The sequence below is a fragment of the Lepidochelys kempii genome, chromosome 3, assembly GCF_965140265.1.
Source record: "Lepidochelys kempii isolate rLepKem1 chromosome 3, rLepKem1.hap2, whole genome shotgun sequence".
Taxonomy (NCBI): Eukaryota; Metazoa; Chordata; order Testudines; family Cheloniidae; genus Lepidochelys; species Lepidochelys kempii.
In genome coordinates this window covers 125,978,071-125,996,104 of record NC_133258.1, presented here as the reverse complement: position 1 = coordinate 125,996,104, position 18,034 = coordinate 125,978,071, and the positions used below count along the sequence as shown (strand labels likewise).

Genomic DNA, 18,034 nt, shown 5'->3' with positions numbered 1-18,034 from the left:
TAGAGCCAGGATATTACTCCAGAGATCTAATCAGGAGCACTTAAGAAAGTCTCCTCATTTTTGTGCTAAATTACCTACCAATTTTAATCAGTATTTTAATGGGGAAATTACCGTATCACCTCTATAATATCTATCGTTGCAGATCATCTATGCCCCAATTTGCTTAATTAAAGGTTCCCATTGAGTTAGCCCAACTTCCTGCTGAATTGGTAGACATTCTGTGGCTTCTACATTAAGGAAGGCCCTTCTGATTTGACAGAGTCCATAGTTAGCGATGTGACTTCGCAAGCCATGGCATGCCTTTAGCCTAAGGCACGTCTGTTGAAAATTTAATATTTTTTCTTTAACTCTTGACCGGATTTGATGTCAGCAAATCACTCAGCAAGAAGGGATAGGTATTTTTGGTTTAATTTTCTTAGGGGGGAAAAAACGCAACTGATCGTCTCTAGAGTTGGAACTTCTTTTTACCAGTGCAATACACTTTGTATTAATCTTCTTTCTCTTCTCTTTCACTTCAGTCCCTTGTGGCTAGGAAAACTACACCAACCGTCTAGCTAAAAATCCACTTTTAAGAAGAAAAAAAAAGTTTCTCCTCCCGTCCCAACCCTGTCATATTAAATGGACTCATTCAAATGTGGATCACTTTTATTGCAAGCTGGCATACACTTTCTCCATTGTTGTAGGATATGACAGTGTAGTCACTTCTGTTTCACATCCCCCAAGGCTCACAGAAGTAATTTATAGATAATTTATTTATCCTAGGTTGGACAAGTGAGTCAGTGGCACAGCCAGGATTAGCATTCAGGACTTCCTGAATCTCAGCCCTATACCTATTCCTTTGGGCCAGCAGTTTCCACACTTTCTTGGTTCACATGGCACCATGTTAAAAACTTGTTGTGAAGTGAACTGACGGAACACCAAGATTGCCTACCGTCGTTTGGGAAGCCCAGCTCTAGGTTGTACTCTCTCCATCTCTGGTATGTAGCTTAAAGTTGAGAGGCAAAATCCAATACTGGATATACAGGACAAAAGCTTTCCTGTCACTAAGAGTTCAGCAACTGGGCACCATTTCCAGTGAACAAACTGTTTATGCAGATAAGTAAACAACATCTGTTAGTATGCATATCACCTGCCAAAACACTGTACATTCCTGCTTCCAGTACACACTGCACTTAAGCCTCTGTAGAAGATACAAATCCCAAAAGGGGCGGTTAGGCGCTGGAGATAGGCTTTGGACAGCTGAACAATCCCCTGCCAGTACCAAAAGAGGGGTAGGAATTGTGCAGCCTAGACAGCATAGCCCTCTCAAAAGCCTGGAGTAAATGTTTGTTCAGCAGCAGACCCTTCTATATAGCCAAGTGAGGGGACAACACGGAAGTGAACCACAGCACGGGAAGCTAAGCCTTTTGGGATGACAGAGTAATGCAATCCATATGAATAGGTCCTCCTCATAAACAAGTTTGACTGAATTTAGGATGATGCAAGTTGTCTCCTATGCCAGCTGATCCAGCAAAGGAAAGTACAAAGTTACGCACCCCCATGTAACGATGTAGACAATAGGAGGTATCCATAATTGTTCCAAATACACACATCAGTGCTTTTTTGGTTCACTGGGCCAGGCATCTTCATCCCTCGCATCCAGCCACATAGTCAGACCCTACTAATCTCTCCCTATAGGATCTGGAGAATAATCCTGGAGTGACCCAGCAATCTGGAATGACTGAGCCAGAGTTGACTCACAGACAATCAATAAATGCCACCGATTTATGCTGGCTCCCTACATGTTACGATGCAGGCACTAAAAGTTTTGAGGCCAGTCCTGGATATAAGCACAAAATTGTAGAATGCAGTGAGCAGAGCATTTTCATATATAGGGCCCCACCTGGGGAAGATTTTGTTAGAGGAGCTCAAACTAAGTCAAAGCTTGACCCTCTTCAGGAGGGCCTTTCCACATCAACACCAGCTCCCACCTACATCAAAAATGGAGCAGGAAGAGCTTGAGCATATGGCAAATACCGGGATGAGAGAGAGAGAAAACCTGATCTTCCCCCACAACCAGAAAACCTGCCTAGGGTGCGGCCTGGAGGAGAGAGGGAGTGTCTCTTGATTTATGCTGCCCATAGCCTTGTATGGCATATAAATACTATGGTGATAGGGCCTTACAGATATTCAAAATGGAGCAGCAAACCATCAGCTGTCTCCACCCTGAAGAATGTTAATCCATAGAAGGAAACATAAATTTAAAAGCATGCACAGCCCAGAGGCACTGAAGCAACTGAGAGGTGATACAGGAGGAGGAGAATAGAGATGGATCTGCTTTGCCATAGAACGTGAGAAGGCATCTGAGCAATGGACTAAATGACAGATGCTATGACATCAGGATGCCAGAAGTGGACCCACATAATTGCTGTCCTAAGGGCACCCATGCCAGGAAATATGTAATGCACAGGAGCAGAGAGAGCATATCACCCACCTATCGGTCACTCTGTAACCACTGAAGTACCTGTGTGCCACAACAGTCTTTTTAGTTGCCCCTGGATAGGGAATGGGAGGTTAGAAGGATATGTAAAAAGGGGTCATCAGGCCAAGACATCAGAGAAGCTGTGGTGCATGTTATATGGAGACATAACACTCTCCTCAATATCACATGGGCATGCTACAGCTTCTGTCTCCATGTGGGGAGGCAGATGGCATACCATCATGACAGGCTAATGAAGTCCCAAAATGTGTAACCACCACCTTGGTGAATTAGATATAATTAGCTGAGCCAGATAGGCCCAGTGGGGACTGTTAAATGTGGCACAGAGATAATCACACAACATGTAACCGGGTTACGTCCAGTGTTGCCTGCCAAAGCCCGAAATCCGTTTTCAGAACAGACGTTTTCTTATGAAGACTAAAAAGGATTACAGATCCGCAGTCCCCAGAAATACTGACTACTAAGAACTGTGGTCAAGGGGCAGATGACTGTGATGCTGAAATCCCTTATACATGTTGCTCCTCAGACCCATTTCAATTGCCTCTTCACTCGCAAACAGTATCCCCCCACCACCACTACTTAGTGCCACCATCCTATTGTAATATCCCATTCCTCATATAGCACTATCCTGATATAGCACCTCCCTCTGTGTTCTCACCAGCACAACAGGCGCTCACCTAAAACCACAACACCCTAACAAGGTGTCAGGAGAAATACCCAATGGGGTGAGGGAGTCCTGCCATTGTTCGTGGCTATAGCCACGCAGATGTGATGCACATGAACACACATCACAAATATCACCTCTGCGGCTACATTCGAATGCCCTCAAACTAATGTCTAAAATAACTTAAAACCAAAGCTTTTTATAATGTGATGTAAAAAAATGTCAGCGCAGCACTACTGTTAAGCACCAAGCAGTATAGGGGTATGGTTGGTGTGGTGAGCATAGCTGGGTGGCCTTTCTTTGTCTATGATGGCGTGAGAGCTTTACAGCTGATTTATACTGTTACCCATGGTGGGTAACAAACCACTTCTGCTTCTGCCCACTTCTACCTCTCTACCCTGTCACTTGGGGATGTTGTGCCTCAGGGCTGATGCATGGCTTACGTGAATGTTTTGGGAGGTTGACTGCATTTGGCATAGCTAGACTTCAGGAAGCACTCCTCACAGTATATCCATTTGATTGAAATAGTAAATATTTTATGCAGAAGGGTGTAGCAGTCTCTACCCCAAGCATTCCTACACTGGGTACGTGACTTGTGGTGTATTGCATGTGCAACATGAGAAATGTATGCCCCTGCCTAGCTTTGCACTGCATGACTATATGATATGCCATCTTTGCACATGGTATGGAATTTGGGCCTTGGTGTGGTTGGATTTTACTGCAAAATGGCTTGAATTGAGGAAGCAATGTGAATGGCTGAGGATTACAAAATCATGCTTATATGGGTCCTGTCTTAAATAAAACATTAAAATAGCTAGAGACCCACATTTTTCCAACATTCAAGGGTTTTCATATCTGAAATTTTGGTTTGGACCAGTGTCTATAAACCAACAATTTTAAAAGCACAGTTGTACAGAAGAATGTGTCATTGCACTGTAATATATTCATTACTTGGGTGTTGGAGGCACTCAGCTTTTGACCTCCCATTTATCAATACACCCAACACACGTACATGTGACAACAGAACCGCAGTGAGGTCTCATGCATTATTGACTAAAATAGACTCATAACCCAGTGGGTGGGTGCTGCAGCTGAGAGATGAATAAATAATGTGGTACAAGGAGAAGAAACAATAAACCTAAACAACTTTATTAGAAAATCAGTAAAACCGTGATCAAGAATAAAATACATCTTTAGGATCAAGGGATGTTAATCTGAAACGTGGAACCCAGCTTGGTTTTGTGAAATTCTATTAAAATCCGTTACTAGGTGAACTTTGGTTTCAGTCTTGATTAGCCTGAACCCTATTCACATCTGTAATTATTTTTTCTCTTATTCTTCATTCATCTGATCCATAAAAAAATCATTACACTTGTTTCTGCCCTGCAGTAATTGTCTCTGCAGATGAAAATAATAGTTGTCTCTTTTGCCTCAGCCACAGACTTTTCCTTTTTACTAATTGTATCTGATTGGGAGCTCAAATTATTTAATCTAAACCACATCCAGGTATTCAATGAGTCATCCTTATTGCTAATATCAGCACAGCACAAGTATGCTTAAATGCACGCAAGATTAACCTACTATAGTCTCTTGATTAACTTGCCATGGTCAGTTGCTGTTATATTCTATTTATTTTTAAATTAGATATTGAGTTTATATAGCTTTATTTTATATTAAAATTCTTTTTTGTAAACCTTAATCTTCCTATTGTTTATATTGCCTTAGTGCCTCACAGCTCAGCCAAGATTAGTACGTCATTGTACAAATGCAGAGAAAGAGACAGTCTCTTACTATCTACAGGAGCTTACTATCTACAGAAACTAGACAGGCGGTAAGGGCAGGGAGAGAGGTAGGGAAGGTGAAGTGACTCGCCCAGGTCCCACAGCAGGCCAGTGGCAGAGTCAGGACTAGAATCAAAATCTCCCGAGTCCCAGTTCAATGCTCTCTCCAGTGCACCATGCTGCCTCTTAACTGATTGCTGTTCTTATTGTTCTCTCTCTTATAGTCCGAGATCGGGTGCGATCGAAAATGGAGAGAGATATTTTGGCAGAAGTGAATCATCCTTTCATAGTCAAGCTTCATTATGGTAACTATAATAAAATGGCATTCGGATTCACTCGTACATGTGTTTTGGGATTGTAATTGGATCTGTGTCATTTCATAAGAATGCCACTTTGCTAAATACTACCCCATTTCCACTCAGTTATGGACTTCATTTTCCTTATATCACAGGAAAACTTCAGCATGAGGAGGAGGGCTTTGCTACGCCTCTGTCAAAACAAATTTGATACAAGGTGTAATGTAATGATGGTGTTACTAGGGGGGTGTTGGTGGGATAACAAAGATATATAGGCCAGTTCTATCACCCCTCTTCAGCAAACAGTTTGATTATTAGATTCTCTTGTTTCCAAAGACTATTAATAATTGATAGCACTCACTAAATTTCTATAAACTAGTTACTCCTGGGGGAATTCTGTGCCACTGCGCAATGCAGAATGTTGCAGAAATTAATGTCCGCACAGAATTTCCTTTCCCCCACAGAAATGGGCTGCAGTGCTGCTGGCCGCCACTAAGTACTGATGGACCCAGCAGAGCCTAGCTCGCACATAGAAGACACTGCCATGGGGAGTGGGCAGAGCTAGAGGGTTCCTGGCAGCTGCAGTTCCCCACACACCCTGATGGAAGGAGAAGGTGCAAGCCTGGGACTGAGCATCAGGCTGTTTCTCCCTCTGGATCCCTGGGCTTTGGGGGGGAGGGGACCAGGTGTCTGGTCTCGGGGGAGAGGGTGCGGGTATCTAGGCAAGGGGGAGGCCCTGCAGCTGGGCTCTGTGGGGAGGGTGTGTGGATATCTGGGCAAGGGTGGGGGTCTTGCAGCTGGGCTCTGAGGCAAGGGGGTGTGGGTATCTGGGCAAAAGGGGGCCCAATGGCTCGTCTCGGGGTGGGAGAGGGTGCGGGTATCTGGGGGGGAGAGGGCCTGCAGCTGGGCTCTTGGGGGGTGGTATCTGGGCTGGGGGGACCATGTCTGTGCTCTTGGGGGGAGGGGTTTAGGTGTACTGGCAGGAGGGCACCATGGCTGGACTCACGGGGGAGGGGTTGTGGGCATCTGGCCCCCTGGCTGGGCTCTAGGGGGGAAGGGAGCAGAGAAACAGGACCTGGGTTGTTACAGGGGTTTCTTTAACTCTACTCCTGGGGGAATTTTTGTGTGTGTCTGTATTGTTACACACATACTTGACAACAGGTATTTTGAAATAAATTACCAAAATAATTGAAACTGGCATGATTATGTTGTATTATTTTGACAAATAAAATTTGCAGAATTTTTAATTTTTTGGCACAGAATTCCCCCAGGAGTAACTATTGCAATGCTGATAAACTATTGCAATGCTTTCAGTTACACAGAGCAGCTTCCCCCTAGATTTGCCTGTCTTAGCCCAGCAAGCTCCCTGAATTCTTGAAGAGTCCTGTTGCTAGTGCAAAGGGGCTTCTGTGAGCATTTTGAACAGCTGTACCTCTCTCCTTCCACAATTCTGGGAGCTTCACTGACTAGTTTTACTCTCTTTTCTTCTCTTCACCCTGTGCAATGTGCAATAGAAGGCAGCCTTAGCTTCATTAGGTATATCTACACATTAATTAAAGGCCTGCACAGATCAGCTGACTTAGACATGTGGGGCTCAGGCTGCGGGGTTCTAAAATTGCTGGGTAGGCATTCAGGGTCAGACTGGAGCCCAAGCTCTGGGACCAGGTGCTAAGCATGGCAAAGAATTCATTAGTAATAAATCTCCATCTCCCAGCTAACACAGGATTGTTCCCTGCAGTATGGTCTAGACTGCTTAGTCCAGCAGAGGTCTTAAATAATTCCATTCTAAAAGTGAAGTGTTAACATGGTAGGAGAGTTAGCGAACAATGCAGAATTAATCAATAATATTCATTCTTTGGAGACATTGTAATGATTTAAAACATCCAACATCTCCATTCTTTTCTAATGCAGCATTTCAAACAGAGGGAAAGTTGTATCTAATACTAGATTTCCTACGAGGAGGGGACCTTTTCACAAGACTCTCCAAAGAGGTAAGCCCATTGATTTTGTGTGTGGTAGAACACAAAATAATGTCTAGGATTATTTTCAGAATTTGTGTGTGTCCCTGGGTGTATTTTCATTCTATGTAACTGAATTGGAGCTGTAATTTGCTATAATTTCCCTAAACCTTTTTTAATACTTGTATCTACATTGTGTGATAAGTGACATACCTGACAGAGCGTGAGCATCGTGTTAATAGAAAACGTAATTACAGTTTACTCCCAACGGTTAGATCATTGCTAGTTCCTTCTCATGGTAGAATAACCCCGGACGCATTGCTAAAAAGAGACACTTGCTGGCTGTGATCTGGAGAGAAAAGATATACCCAGATTCCCCACTCTATGAAGCCTATGCTCCAGTGACCACATGTAGCAGGGTCAGGTTCTGGGTGGCTAGAGAGTTCACAGGCAGCTCAGGTTGAAATTCCAAAATCCCTTCCAGGTTTTCCAGTTTACTTCACCAGATATTTTACACTTTGCAGAAGTCTCTCTCTGCACTCCTTCAAGTAAAGGCCAACATTCAAAACAAACAGGCCAGCAGGGTGGCCATTATGGTCCCCCAGAGTTCCCTGCCATGGCTTCTGGTGAGTAAAATTCCTGTCTCTCTCTTTCATAGGAATAACCTAGTCCCTCCTTACTGTAACTGAGTTCATCTATCCCTGATTAGCTCCCAGATTGGAGAGTCTCCCTGAGCTGACTCTGAACCCTTTGGAATTAGCACAAAAACACAAAGGGTGAAATCCTGGCCCAAATGTAGTCAATGGCAAAACTACTATTGATTTCACTGGGGCAAGATTTCACCCAAGGTTGTTAAGTGGCTCTGCAAGGTCTTTTCCTAGAAGCCTTGCTTGGGCAGGAAGCAGCAAGGTTGTGAGGGCCCCTCACGAGGTCACTGAAAGATCAAGGACACCTTGTCATGCTAGGTTAGCCATGCTACTTTGTCTCTGCCCTTTTGTCCCAGTAATTACATTACCCCAACCCTGGCCAGAGATGGTGACTAATCCTTCAGTTCCAATGATCTTTCCTTTAATTTAAAGAAGAGTGATCCAGGCTTCTCACTCTCTCTCCCTGTGTAACTTTTTATTTTTGTTAAACATACATTATTCATAATACAGCACCTTTTAGTCTGAATAGAACATTTCATACAGTCCTTATCCCACACTGCTTCCCAGAGTTAAATCCCCATAGATATATAGTTACATAATAAAAAATAGCAGAGGGGAGAAAACTGACAGGGAGAATGAGAGAGAAATGAGGAAATAATTGTTTTCAGATTAAATTTGAAAAGAGGGGGAGAGTCAATGAGGAGGACTGACACAGGACAGCTGCCGATGGGGGCAGGGGCTGCCAGGGAGAAGGGTCTTGCACCAGTCACGGTGAGACAATGTAAAAAAAAACAGCTGGTACGACAAAGTGGAGGGTGCAAATGCAGGGGGGGAGAGAGAGAGAGAGAAGGTGCATGTGAATAATGCAAGCCAAATTCTTAAAGCATTGCTCTCGCCTGAAAATTGGCTTTTTAAATTCACGTAGAGCAATGACAGCAAACGGTTTTTTTTAAAACATATTATACTATTTTAAATTCTAGATCGAATTTGGTTCTACCTAGCATCTGGTAGAGACAGTGGCAGAGGATGTTATTCCAGTGACATCATTGGCTGAGCTCATTGGAGATTACAAGTCTCTGACCGCAGGGACTATTGCCAGTGGCATTACAAATCCCAAGGAGTTTAACCTGGGGCACATGGTAGCATGCTGGGTCTGGCTGCTGGAGAGAAGCAACAGCTAGCACTGGAGGTGGGGATTGGCACAGCTGTGAGACAGAACCCAAGGCACAGGGTGTGGCAACTGTGCAAGCTAACCGGGCAACAAGAGATGTGATAGTACTACAGAATGTGGATAGTACTGTCCCCTGCAGCAGCTGGTGGAAGTCTGAGTAGACCAAGAGACACCACCTTCCTTTGGTGCTAGCAGTTCTTCTCTCACCTGTCTCAGCTGTGTACCGGCTCCTCTCCCTGCTTCCTTGCTCCTGGAAAGGGCATCTCTCCTTGTCTCCATTCCCTTCCTTCCTCACAGGTTCCCACATATTCCTCTCCGCTCCCCGCCCTCCTAGAGATGTGGTGAGAGCTGCTGCAGCCACCAAAGGAACAAGTCTGACCGTGACCAGGACTTGAGCCACCACCACCAGGAGGAAGACAACTCCTGGCTGGCTGCCAGGAATGTCTCTAGAAGACAGCATTATCCTACCTCCCCAAGCGATGCTTCAGAAGCAGCCAGCTGGGTAAACTGCAGCTGCTGCTCAGCTCCCTGAGTTCTGCCTCACAGCCAGTACCTGCAGTTGCCATACCTTAGCAGTCAGGCTTCCCAGGGGTTTGCTGTCGCCCCAGGCTAGACTAGTGGGGGAGCCACGTCTGGTCCTGTAGGTGTTTTGCCTGTGCCTGTGCCTTTCACTGTGTTCTGTGTCTCATGTCACCAGGGTGAGGTCTGATAGCAAACGTATGTCTCAGCAGGTAAATAAAAGAGGAGCTTGTCATAACTAAGAGCCCAAACCCACTGAAGTCAGTGGAAAAACTCCTATTGACTTCAGTGGGGTGTTTTTGTGATTGGGCCCTAAGTCTACACATGCTGCATATTCTGTTAATATTTTGGAACTAAATAGAAGTCATTTTATAAAACACAAAGCATTTCAGTTCACTTTTAGACAAAATAGGTCCATATCTGAGCTTGTGGGAATTTGGGAACCACATGCCAACATTTTAGTAAACTAGGATATATGCCGGTACTAAGAGCCTGGCTGTGCACTGTTGACTTTTTGCCATTGACGTCAATAGACTATGGCTCAGCCAGGGGTGAAAGTAAGTCTAGTGACTTACCGGTACGGGGCTGGGCTGGGGCCGGCTCTGGCCCCAGGAAGCGGCGGGGCCTCAGGCAGAAGGGGTGGGGCTGCGGGAGGTCAGAGCCAGCCCTGGCCCATCCTGTACCGGCAAGTGCCTCCTTCCCCCTCCCCGGGATAACAGCAGCAGCCGGGGGCTCTGGCAGCGGTTTAAAGGGCCCCGGGCGGTAGCGGCGGCCGGAGCCCTGGGCCCTTTTAAATTATCCCCAGAGCCCCGCCACCGCTTCCCCAGGGCTCCGGCAGGAGGGCTCTGGGGACGGGGCTCCGACCGCCACTACTGCCCCGGGCCCTTTAAATCGTCCTCGGAGCCTGCCGGAGCCCTGGGGAAGCAGCAGCGGGGCTCCAGGGACGATTTAAAGGGCCCAGGGCTCGGCCGCCGCTACCGCCCAGGGCCCTTTAAATTGCTGCCCCAGCCCCACCGTTGCTACCACAGGGCTCTGGCAGCAATTTAAAGGGCCGGGAGCTCCAGCCACTGCCAGGAGCCGCAGGCCCTTTAAATTGCGCCTGGGGAAGCCGATCCACGCCGTACCAGGGAGTACCAGCTTACTTTCACTTCTGGGCTCAGCCCAGATTTATAGTAGTATGTAATGTCAGCTGAACTGACCAAAAACAAGAATGAAAGCAGCATGATTTAAGGGAGAGGAAAATGTAGCTGAATGAACAGAATTTTGTCTTATAACCAGGAAAACCTGATGAGGAGGGTTAATGTGAGTACAGACAAATACTGACAAATTGAATCTGATATGATGGTCTTTCTTGCAATCCTGAGTTAGAGAATTCAAGTCAATCTGTTATCATAACAGTGATTAGACCTGTTCTTCTTTTCTTTCTGACTAGGTAATGTTTACCGAAGAGGATGTCAAGTTCTACTTAGCTGAGCTGGCCTTGGCTTTAGACCACCTCCATAGTCTTGGAATTATTTACAGGGATCTAAAACCAGAAAAGTAAGTTAAGGAGAATAAATTAACTGAAAACATGTATATGAACCTTTTAAATCACTTCCTTGTTATATTATTAGTAAGTCACAAAATGCCAAAGAAAGTCCTTAGGTATCTTTTTCCTTATCTTATCTGAGTATTTGTAGCATCCTCATAATTATATATCTGAGCATCTTACCATCATTACTAGATTTTTTCCTCAACACCCCTGTGCGGTAAATTTACCCAATTTACAGATGGGGAACTGAGGCACAGGGTTGATCAAGAGACTAGTGCAAGGTTATTCTAGAGGAGGACTGTGTTTGAGCCAGGAATTGCAGTCTGGTCTCCTGAGTCTCGGTCCAGTGCCCTACCTATTCAACCAGCCTTCCTACCCTACCACTTCAGCATGATGTGACACAACATCTGCTATAGTCCAATATTATATAGTCAAACAGAGTGGGTGCCCTATTGCTTTTGACTGGATAAATTATCTCCCCTCAAAACAAGATATGGAATAAGGTCCCAGACGAAATCTAGAATCTAAGGTCCCAGGTAAATCTAGAATAATGCCATTACTCTGGATTTGTACCATTTTAATGCAGATCAGATTTTGACCCTAAAGTTCTTTTCTCGATTTAAACAAGTTTACTTCTATTTGTAGCAGTGAACCAATATAAACTGGCCTTAATCCTGCTGGTTTACAAACTATTCAGTGATGTTAGCTAAATTTTGCCAAGAGTACTGGTAAATTTACTGTTTCTAAAATGCTAGTGTTCCCTTTTTTTTCTTTTTTTGCTTTTTAAAAATATTTGTATTTACTACTGAAATAAAGCAAATGACACTCATAGTGAGATGACTGCGAGTCAGTTGATATTTTTTGTTGTTGCTCTGTTCCAGTTGACTTGTGGTTAGCATACATTGTTCCATGCCAATTTTAATAAAACGTGCTTCAACCTTTAAAAGTTATGAACCTTTTTAATGAAATATTCAGGTTTGTTTAAAGGAGATTACAGTGTAGTGCAGAAACAGAGCCAGTCTGACTATCCTTTATGCTCCAAACTCTAAGAACATAGCAATATTCTTTCCCTTCATGCCATGCAATTTAAATAAATGCAATTATTTCTTCAGAGTGGTGTGTAATCAATTTCATACTTCTGAAGGAAAGAAGAAGCCAAGAATATTGGAAGTTTGATTTTGTAAGGAGTTGTGGACAGGAAGGTTGTTTATCCACAAATACGATACAAATTACATAACCTTCAAATTCAGTTTCATGTATATATTGCAGTCATTTTGACCGACCAGTAGATAATGACATGACTGAAACTATATGTCATTTACTCAAAAGACCATTTCACAAATTACTAAAAGTTCCAGTCATTTTTGGTTAAATGAAAATAAGAACCAGAAATTTATCAAGTGCAGAAAGTCACCCACTGAATTTAACATCTAAAGGAATAAATGTATCACTTTATTACCAAATATCAAATATAAAAGAACATCTGTCATCAGTAACAAGTGCCATATGTTTTTGTATCTCTATCTGCCAGGAACCCTTTTGATTTGACTTTGTTTTGGTGCTTAGTTGATTCATGTTTGCTAGGCAATCACATACTGCATTCATGAGCACCATAGAAAAGCTAATAAATAAATAAAATATTTGTGATCTTTGATTCTGATTGCTCTAATTAAGAATCGTGCTAGTGTGCTCTACTTGATGATATTGTTTCTTTTGTTGGGGAATGGCACATTCTCCACTGCCTGTTGCTTTGACCAACCTGTGAAGTACTGAATCACTGCTAGAAAATAATCCTAATACAAACCCATTTAAAAAGCTGAGTTACGGTATAGTTAAGTTTGTAGGCACATGGCAGTGAAGTTGTGTTTAACAAACAAAAAAGTGAGAAATATAAGAAAGTCAGAGTTAATGGTAAAGTGACCACAAAAATGAAAACAGACTCATTAGGCCCCTTAAAAGCCAAAATAGGCTGCCATGGGACTAATAGGCCTCCAAAGATTATATAAAGTGAACTGGTTTTAGCAGTGTTGAGAGCCATAATGTAGAGAGCCCACTAGCTGCTAATGCTGTTATTCATCCTCATGTCACATAATCCTGCTGATAGTAAACTTAGTAAACATGGTGCTCAAAAAACCAGTGTTGGTAGCCCATTTACACTAGGGCTCCCGCTGGTGCAAACATCAATGGAGCTGAACCAGTGTTAGATAGGCCCTCTGTTGTCTTTATAGTACTATCCAGTCAAAAAGCTGAGATACAAATACATCTCAGAAGTGGGGAAGGATAGCTCGGTGGTTTGAGCATTGGCCTGCTAAACTCAGGGTTGTGAGTTCAATCCTTGAGGGGGCCATTTGGGATCTGGGGCAAAAATCGGGGATTGGTCCTGCTTTAAGCAGGGGGTTGGACTAGATGACCTCCTGAGGTCCCTTCCAACCCTGATGTTCTATGATTCATTCAATTGCACCCTCAAAAGAGCGAAATTAAAAGATATTTGGTCAGGTTGCAAAGTCAAGTACTCAAAAGTTAGGAAATGCCAGAATTAAGATTCCCTATGCAATCTTTATTCCAACCCCTTGCATGTATACATTATGATACAGTTTTTAATTACATGATCACCTATTATTTTTCGATAGGATCCCTCCCTCATTCAGTGCAGTCACCCCACTCCATTTTTCTCTCCAGCTTCCAGTCTGCTTGCACAGCTAGTCCCAGTTTCGTTCCCTAGCTCCCAGTCTCCCCCGCCAGTTTCTCCCCCTCCTCCCAGGTTACTTGTCTTAATCTACTCCTCCCACAGGTCTGGCTCATATCTCCTCAGGTCACCTTTGCATTTGAATAAAGCAGCTTCCTCCTCCCTGGTGCCTGGGCCCAGCCAGGGGGCTGGAGTGTCACTGAGAGCATAGGAGCACTAGGCTCTCTTCTTTCCACTCAGGTGCCCAGACCCCGCACAACCCACAGCAGCCCATAATTTCAATTTTAGGGAAGGTCCTGCTCAGTCCCAGAGCATGCTCAGTGCAGATGGAATCTTCTGGGAGTTTAGCTGTTAAAATTCTGAACATGTTCAAGTTGCAATTTTTTTCAAAGGCATGTAACTTGGCCAAACTTGGGCAGATTTTCATCGAGATGGCAAAATGAACATCCCTGACACAAAGGCTACCCCCTGCCAAATTTCAAGTGCCTGCTCCAAAGCATGGGGACGCTAGAGCTTTTTACACACAAAAGGTTGCTTTAATTTTTTAACATGAGCAAAACAACATATTTTTTCCTAGTTTCATTCTTGTAAATGGATGAACTGTTTTAGATTAAATTTTGTTCTCCCCCATTCCCCCAAAATATTCAACCTGAGGCAGACACCCAGCATGGAAAATTTTAGCCCAAACACTTGAAGTTTGGCAAAGATTATAAATAACTGGAAACAGGGTCTTATAATAGGATGTCAGCAACTTTAATAATAGGCAATGCTACCAATTCAGTCTATAATAAATGACTCTGAACACATAGTAAATAAAGCTATACAAAGGAATCCTTCTAATTACATTGGTGTAGCTAAGGGCTTGTCTACACACAAATGTTCGTACTGCTTTAACTATACCTGGACTGTGGGTTCAGAAAAACGGCCAAGCTGAGGGCTGCCGTGAAGCTCCAAGGTGAGCAAATTCGCCAATAAGCGCAAGACTCACCAAGGTAGAGGAGGAACTTTGTCACACTATGTTCACATTAGAAGCTGTACTGGTATAAGTATTTGGGTAAAAAATCACACTCCTAACCACAATAGTTATACCAGAACAATAACTGTGTGTAGACCAAGCCTAGGAGAGGATGGCATGAATGCTTGTGGTTTCATCAGAACTTTATGAAGCCCTATTGGCTGATCTGATCCAAAACATTAAAGAAAAAGAGACAAGTTAGAAAAGAATAGTTAATTGTTCGAAAGATTTTATATGTAATCTACATTAGGAGATATTTATCTTTCAAAGTGTTATTTTTGAGTTGTCTTTTTTTACATTAACTTGGTTCAAACCACATGTGAGAGTGCTGAATGCATCTAATATTTCAGAAATAATCAAGCAAAACTGCAATACAGATACCAACAGTATCATATCTCTCTGTAAATCCCCTAGCAAAGTGCTGAGTGCATCACTGGCTTGATGGTTTACATCACATCATAAAAGCTCAGACAAGCCTGACTTTCCAACTGCCCCATGTCCTGTTTTATATATATAAAGTCTTTTAAGGCGATGATTTACTAGTAAATATTAGTTTCAACTGTAAACATCTGGAATATTTTTTTAACTTTCTATTCTTGCTATCAATAAAGAATTACTGGATACCATTTTTAGATACTGTTAGGGTGGTCACTCTTTAAAACTTTCTGTTTTGCCTTAGATTACCTGATAATATAACCATAATATTAGCAATGTTCCCTTTACTTCTCTATGTTCCTCATACAAATATCTAGAGCAAATTGCAAATACTGAGTTAGTGTTATTAACCACTTATTAATCACAACTGACAAGTTTTTAAGTGCAACTTCTGCACACCAGGAAGTGTTGTGATGCTGAGAACTAGAGGATCTAATCTAAATAGCCAAAAATTGGTCTTTCTCAGTCCCGTTGAAACCAGTGGAATTATTTGTGCAGTAAAGTATGATTCAATGTAAGAATGGCAGAATCGATCCCTTAAAGGCAGCCATTAAATGCCGGAAAAACATACACAGTTCATGAAACCCGTACATGAAAATGTATGTTTGTATTGATGGTGTGGTTAAAGTAGTATGAAGGATTTGGGAGAGTAGTTCTACCTCCTACCAAGAAGTCATAGGTAATTTTCTTCCTTTTGTAGTGCAAAGGACCAAATACATACTTGATGTAATTCTGTTGTAACTCTTCATTGTCTTCATTGAATGTACTGGAGTTACATCACAAATGAATTTGGATGAACAATCTGCAGTGCTGCGGTTGGGTGACATGATGCAAATATTGTACCACAATAAACACACAATACAATGTGATGACATCCTAAATTTGTGAATGTCTCCTGTTTTATGAAGATATTTTGATCTCTGGAGCTGTGAGGAACTTTCATAACAAAACCTGCAACCAGATGAAACTCAAATGGTGTTTCAGATTTTCTTAGCAACCAGAACGTCTGGCCAAGTTTGCTGAAAAGCATAAAATCTAGGTTACATTTCATGAAAACCTGACCTAAGTATGGAGCAAATCTGACCAAAATCATGAAAACTTCGAATAGTTCCACATGAGTTTGGCACCAGGCCAAATTTGGTAGTTTTGGCTGAGTTTCATTCTGCATTCAGGCTTGTTTGAACCTAAAGCTCAAAGTGAAGCCTAGAAGACATGGATCAGAACTAAAAAACAGATACAGAAATTGCTAAGTGTCACAGACAGAATCATTTTAGTATTGATTTGAGATATACAGTAATGTCACTATCCAGTGGGAAGGATTTTTTGTGTTTAAGATTGTTGTGGACTTCAGCTGTCGGTTGTAATCCCAGCTCTACTGCAAACATCCTGTGTGACCTTGGGCATGTCACTCTACTGTCCCTGTCTTAGTTTCCCCATGTGTAAAATAGAGATTTGTATTCTCCCCTGACTCAGGGCCTGATCCAATGAAGGGCAATAGGCATTGGTTCAGGCTGTCAATGATTAAATTCATTGTTTGTGTTTTAAGATCTTAAAATGGAAATTACTAGAGAAGTGCAAATTGTTGTTGTTATTATTATTATTATTACTAATTGTGAAATATAGAATGTGAAGAGCCTCAGTTTTACACAGACACTTTCTAACCTTACATTGAAAAAATAATTATGCATAAGTAGAATATAGAGAAGTTCCATCTTAGGGTTTTGTGATACCATTAGCGTCCTCAGTGGAATTATAACCTAGTATATCTTGCTTGTCTGTTCTTCCTCTTCTATTGTTATAATTTCAAACCATTGAATTGGAAGAAAGATTATTTTTTTCCATGCCTGAATCATATTAACAATGTCTGATTTCCTTTTTTTTTCCCCCTCCCCCTGAAAACAAAAGTAGTGTAGATCAGGTTTGTGCATCTCATAAGCAGTAGCTGAAATAATTGTGATTGTCACAATAGAGCTTTCTGTTAATGATAGAGTAGAGTAAAAAGAAACTGTAAAAAGAATAAAACATAAAGAGACAAGACAGGAAGAATGATCGAAGACGAGGTATGTTTCCACAATTACTGGTGAAGTTTACTAAATGCCAGTCGTTTCAGTCAGGATAATTAGTCGTGGATACAGTGGCTGCTTCACTAATCTTAAATTGATTCATTGCAATAATGAGCATGTTTTCCCCTCCAATTAGTAGCTCATTTTCCTTTTTTCCCTCCAGTGTAATTTTTGGTTCATCAATATGGAGTTCTGTATATTTTATACATTGTAAGGGGACAAATTACTCTGTGTGCATACATGCATCCATCCAAACACTCTCTCCCCATTTTGTCCTTGGGCAAGTATAAGCTGCAAGTGTAAGTGACAGAAGTGTAAGCTTGCCTAAGGACAAAAATGTAGCACTCAGTGGAGTTTGTAGCCTGCTAAATACAAAGAAAATGGAGCGGGAACGCTGAACATGACTTATCCCCTCAGTGGAGGTATTAGTGGTCATGCAACAGGGACAGGAGCATAGTCGAATCAAATGTGTGGAGCCTGATGCAGGGAATCTCATCTCCTGCATTGCAAACAAAAATTTCTCTCTAATCTCATCTGTCTAGACCCTCCTTGCGATAGGGTCTGAGTGTCTCCCAAAAGATTGCAACGTTCTTTTTCTCTGTCTCCCACTCTCCATACAGTATATAGTGCTTTGATGTGTGTGTTCATTTTTATTAATGAATCCATGAGAATAAGGGTCCTATTGTCAGAAAGCCCACTGCATGTTTTTAGGCCCCTTTCACTCCTGGCAATACAGCTAGCCTGATTACAAATTAGCTTCAGTCCATTGCTGTGAACTACTCAAGGAGG

At 42.5% G+C, this 18,034-nt stretch overlaps 1 protein-coding gene across 8 annotated transcripts in view; it reads left to right on the top strand.

The window, feature by feature from the left end:
* The window catches only part of RPS6KA2 (ribosomal protein S6 kinase A2), a 476,285-nt gene that overhangs the window by 344,809 nt on the left and 113,442 nt on the right, over positions 1-18,034 (top strand). For 7 of the 8 annotated variants that reach the window (XR_012158128.1, XM_073337900.1, XM_073337899.1 and 4 more), the window contains 3 exons: positions 5,149-5,229; positions 7,132-7,211; positions 10,948-11,054. Coding sequence is in view for 7 of the 8 variants with exons in the window: in XM_073337900.1 (XP_073194001.1) it covers positions 5,149-5,229; positions 7,132-7,211; positions 10,948-11,054 (268 nt within the window). In the remaining variant the exon portion in view is untranslated. Of the gene's footprint in view, positions 1-5,148; positions 5,230-7,131; positions 7,212-7,730; positions 7,805-10,947; positions 11,055-18,034 lie in introns of those variants that run through there. The other variant, XM_073337904.1, reaches the window with a different exon arrangement.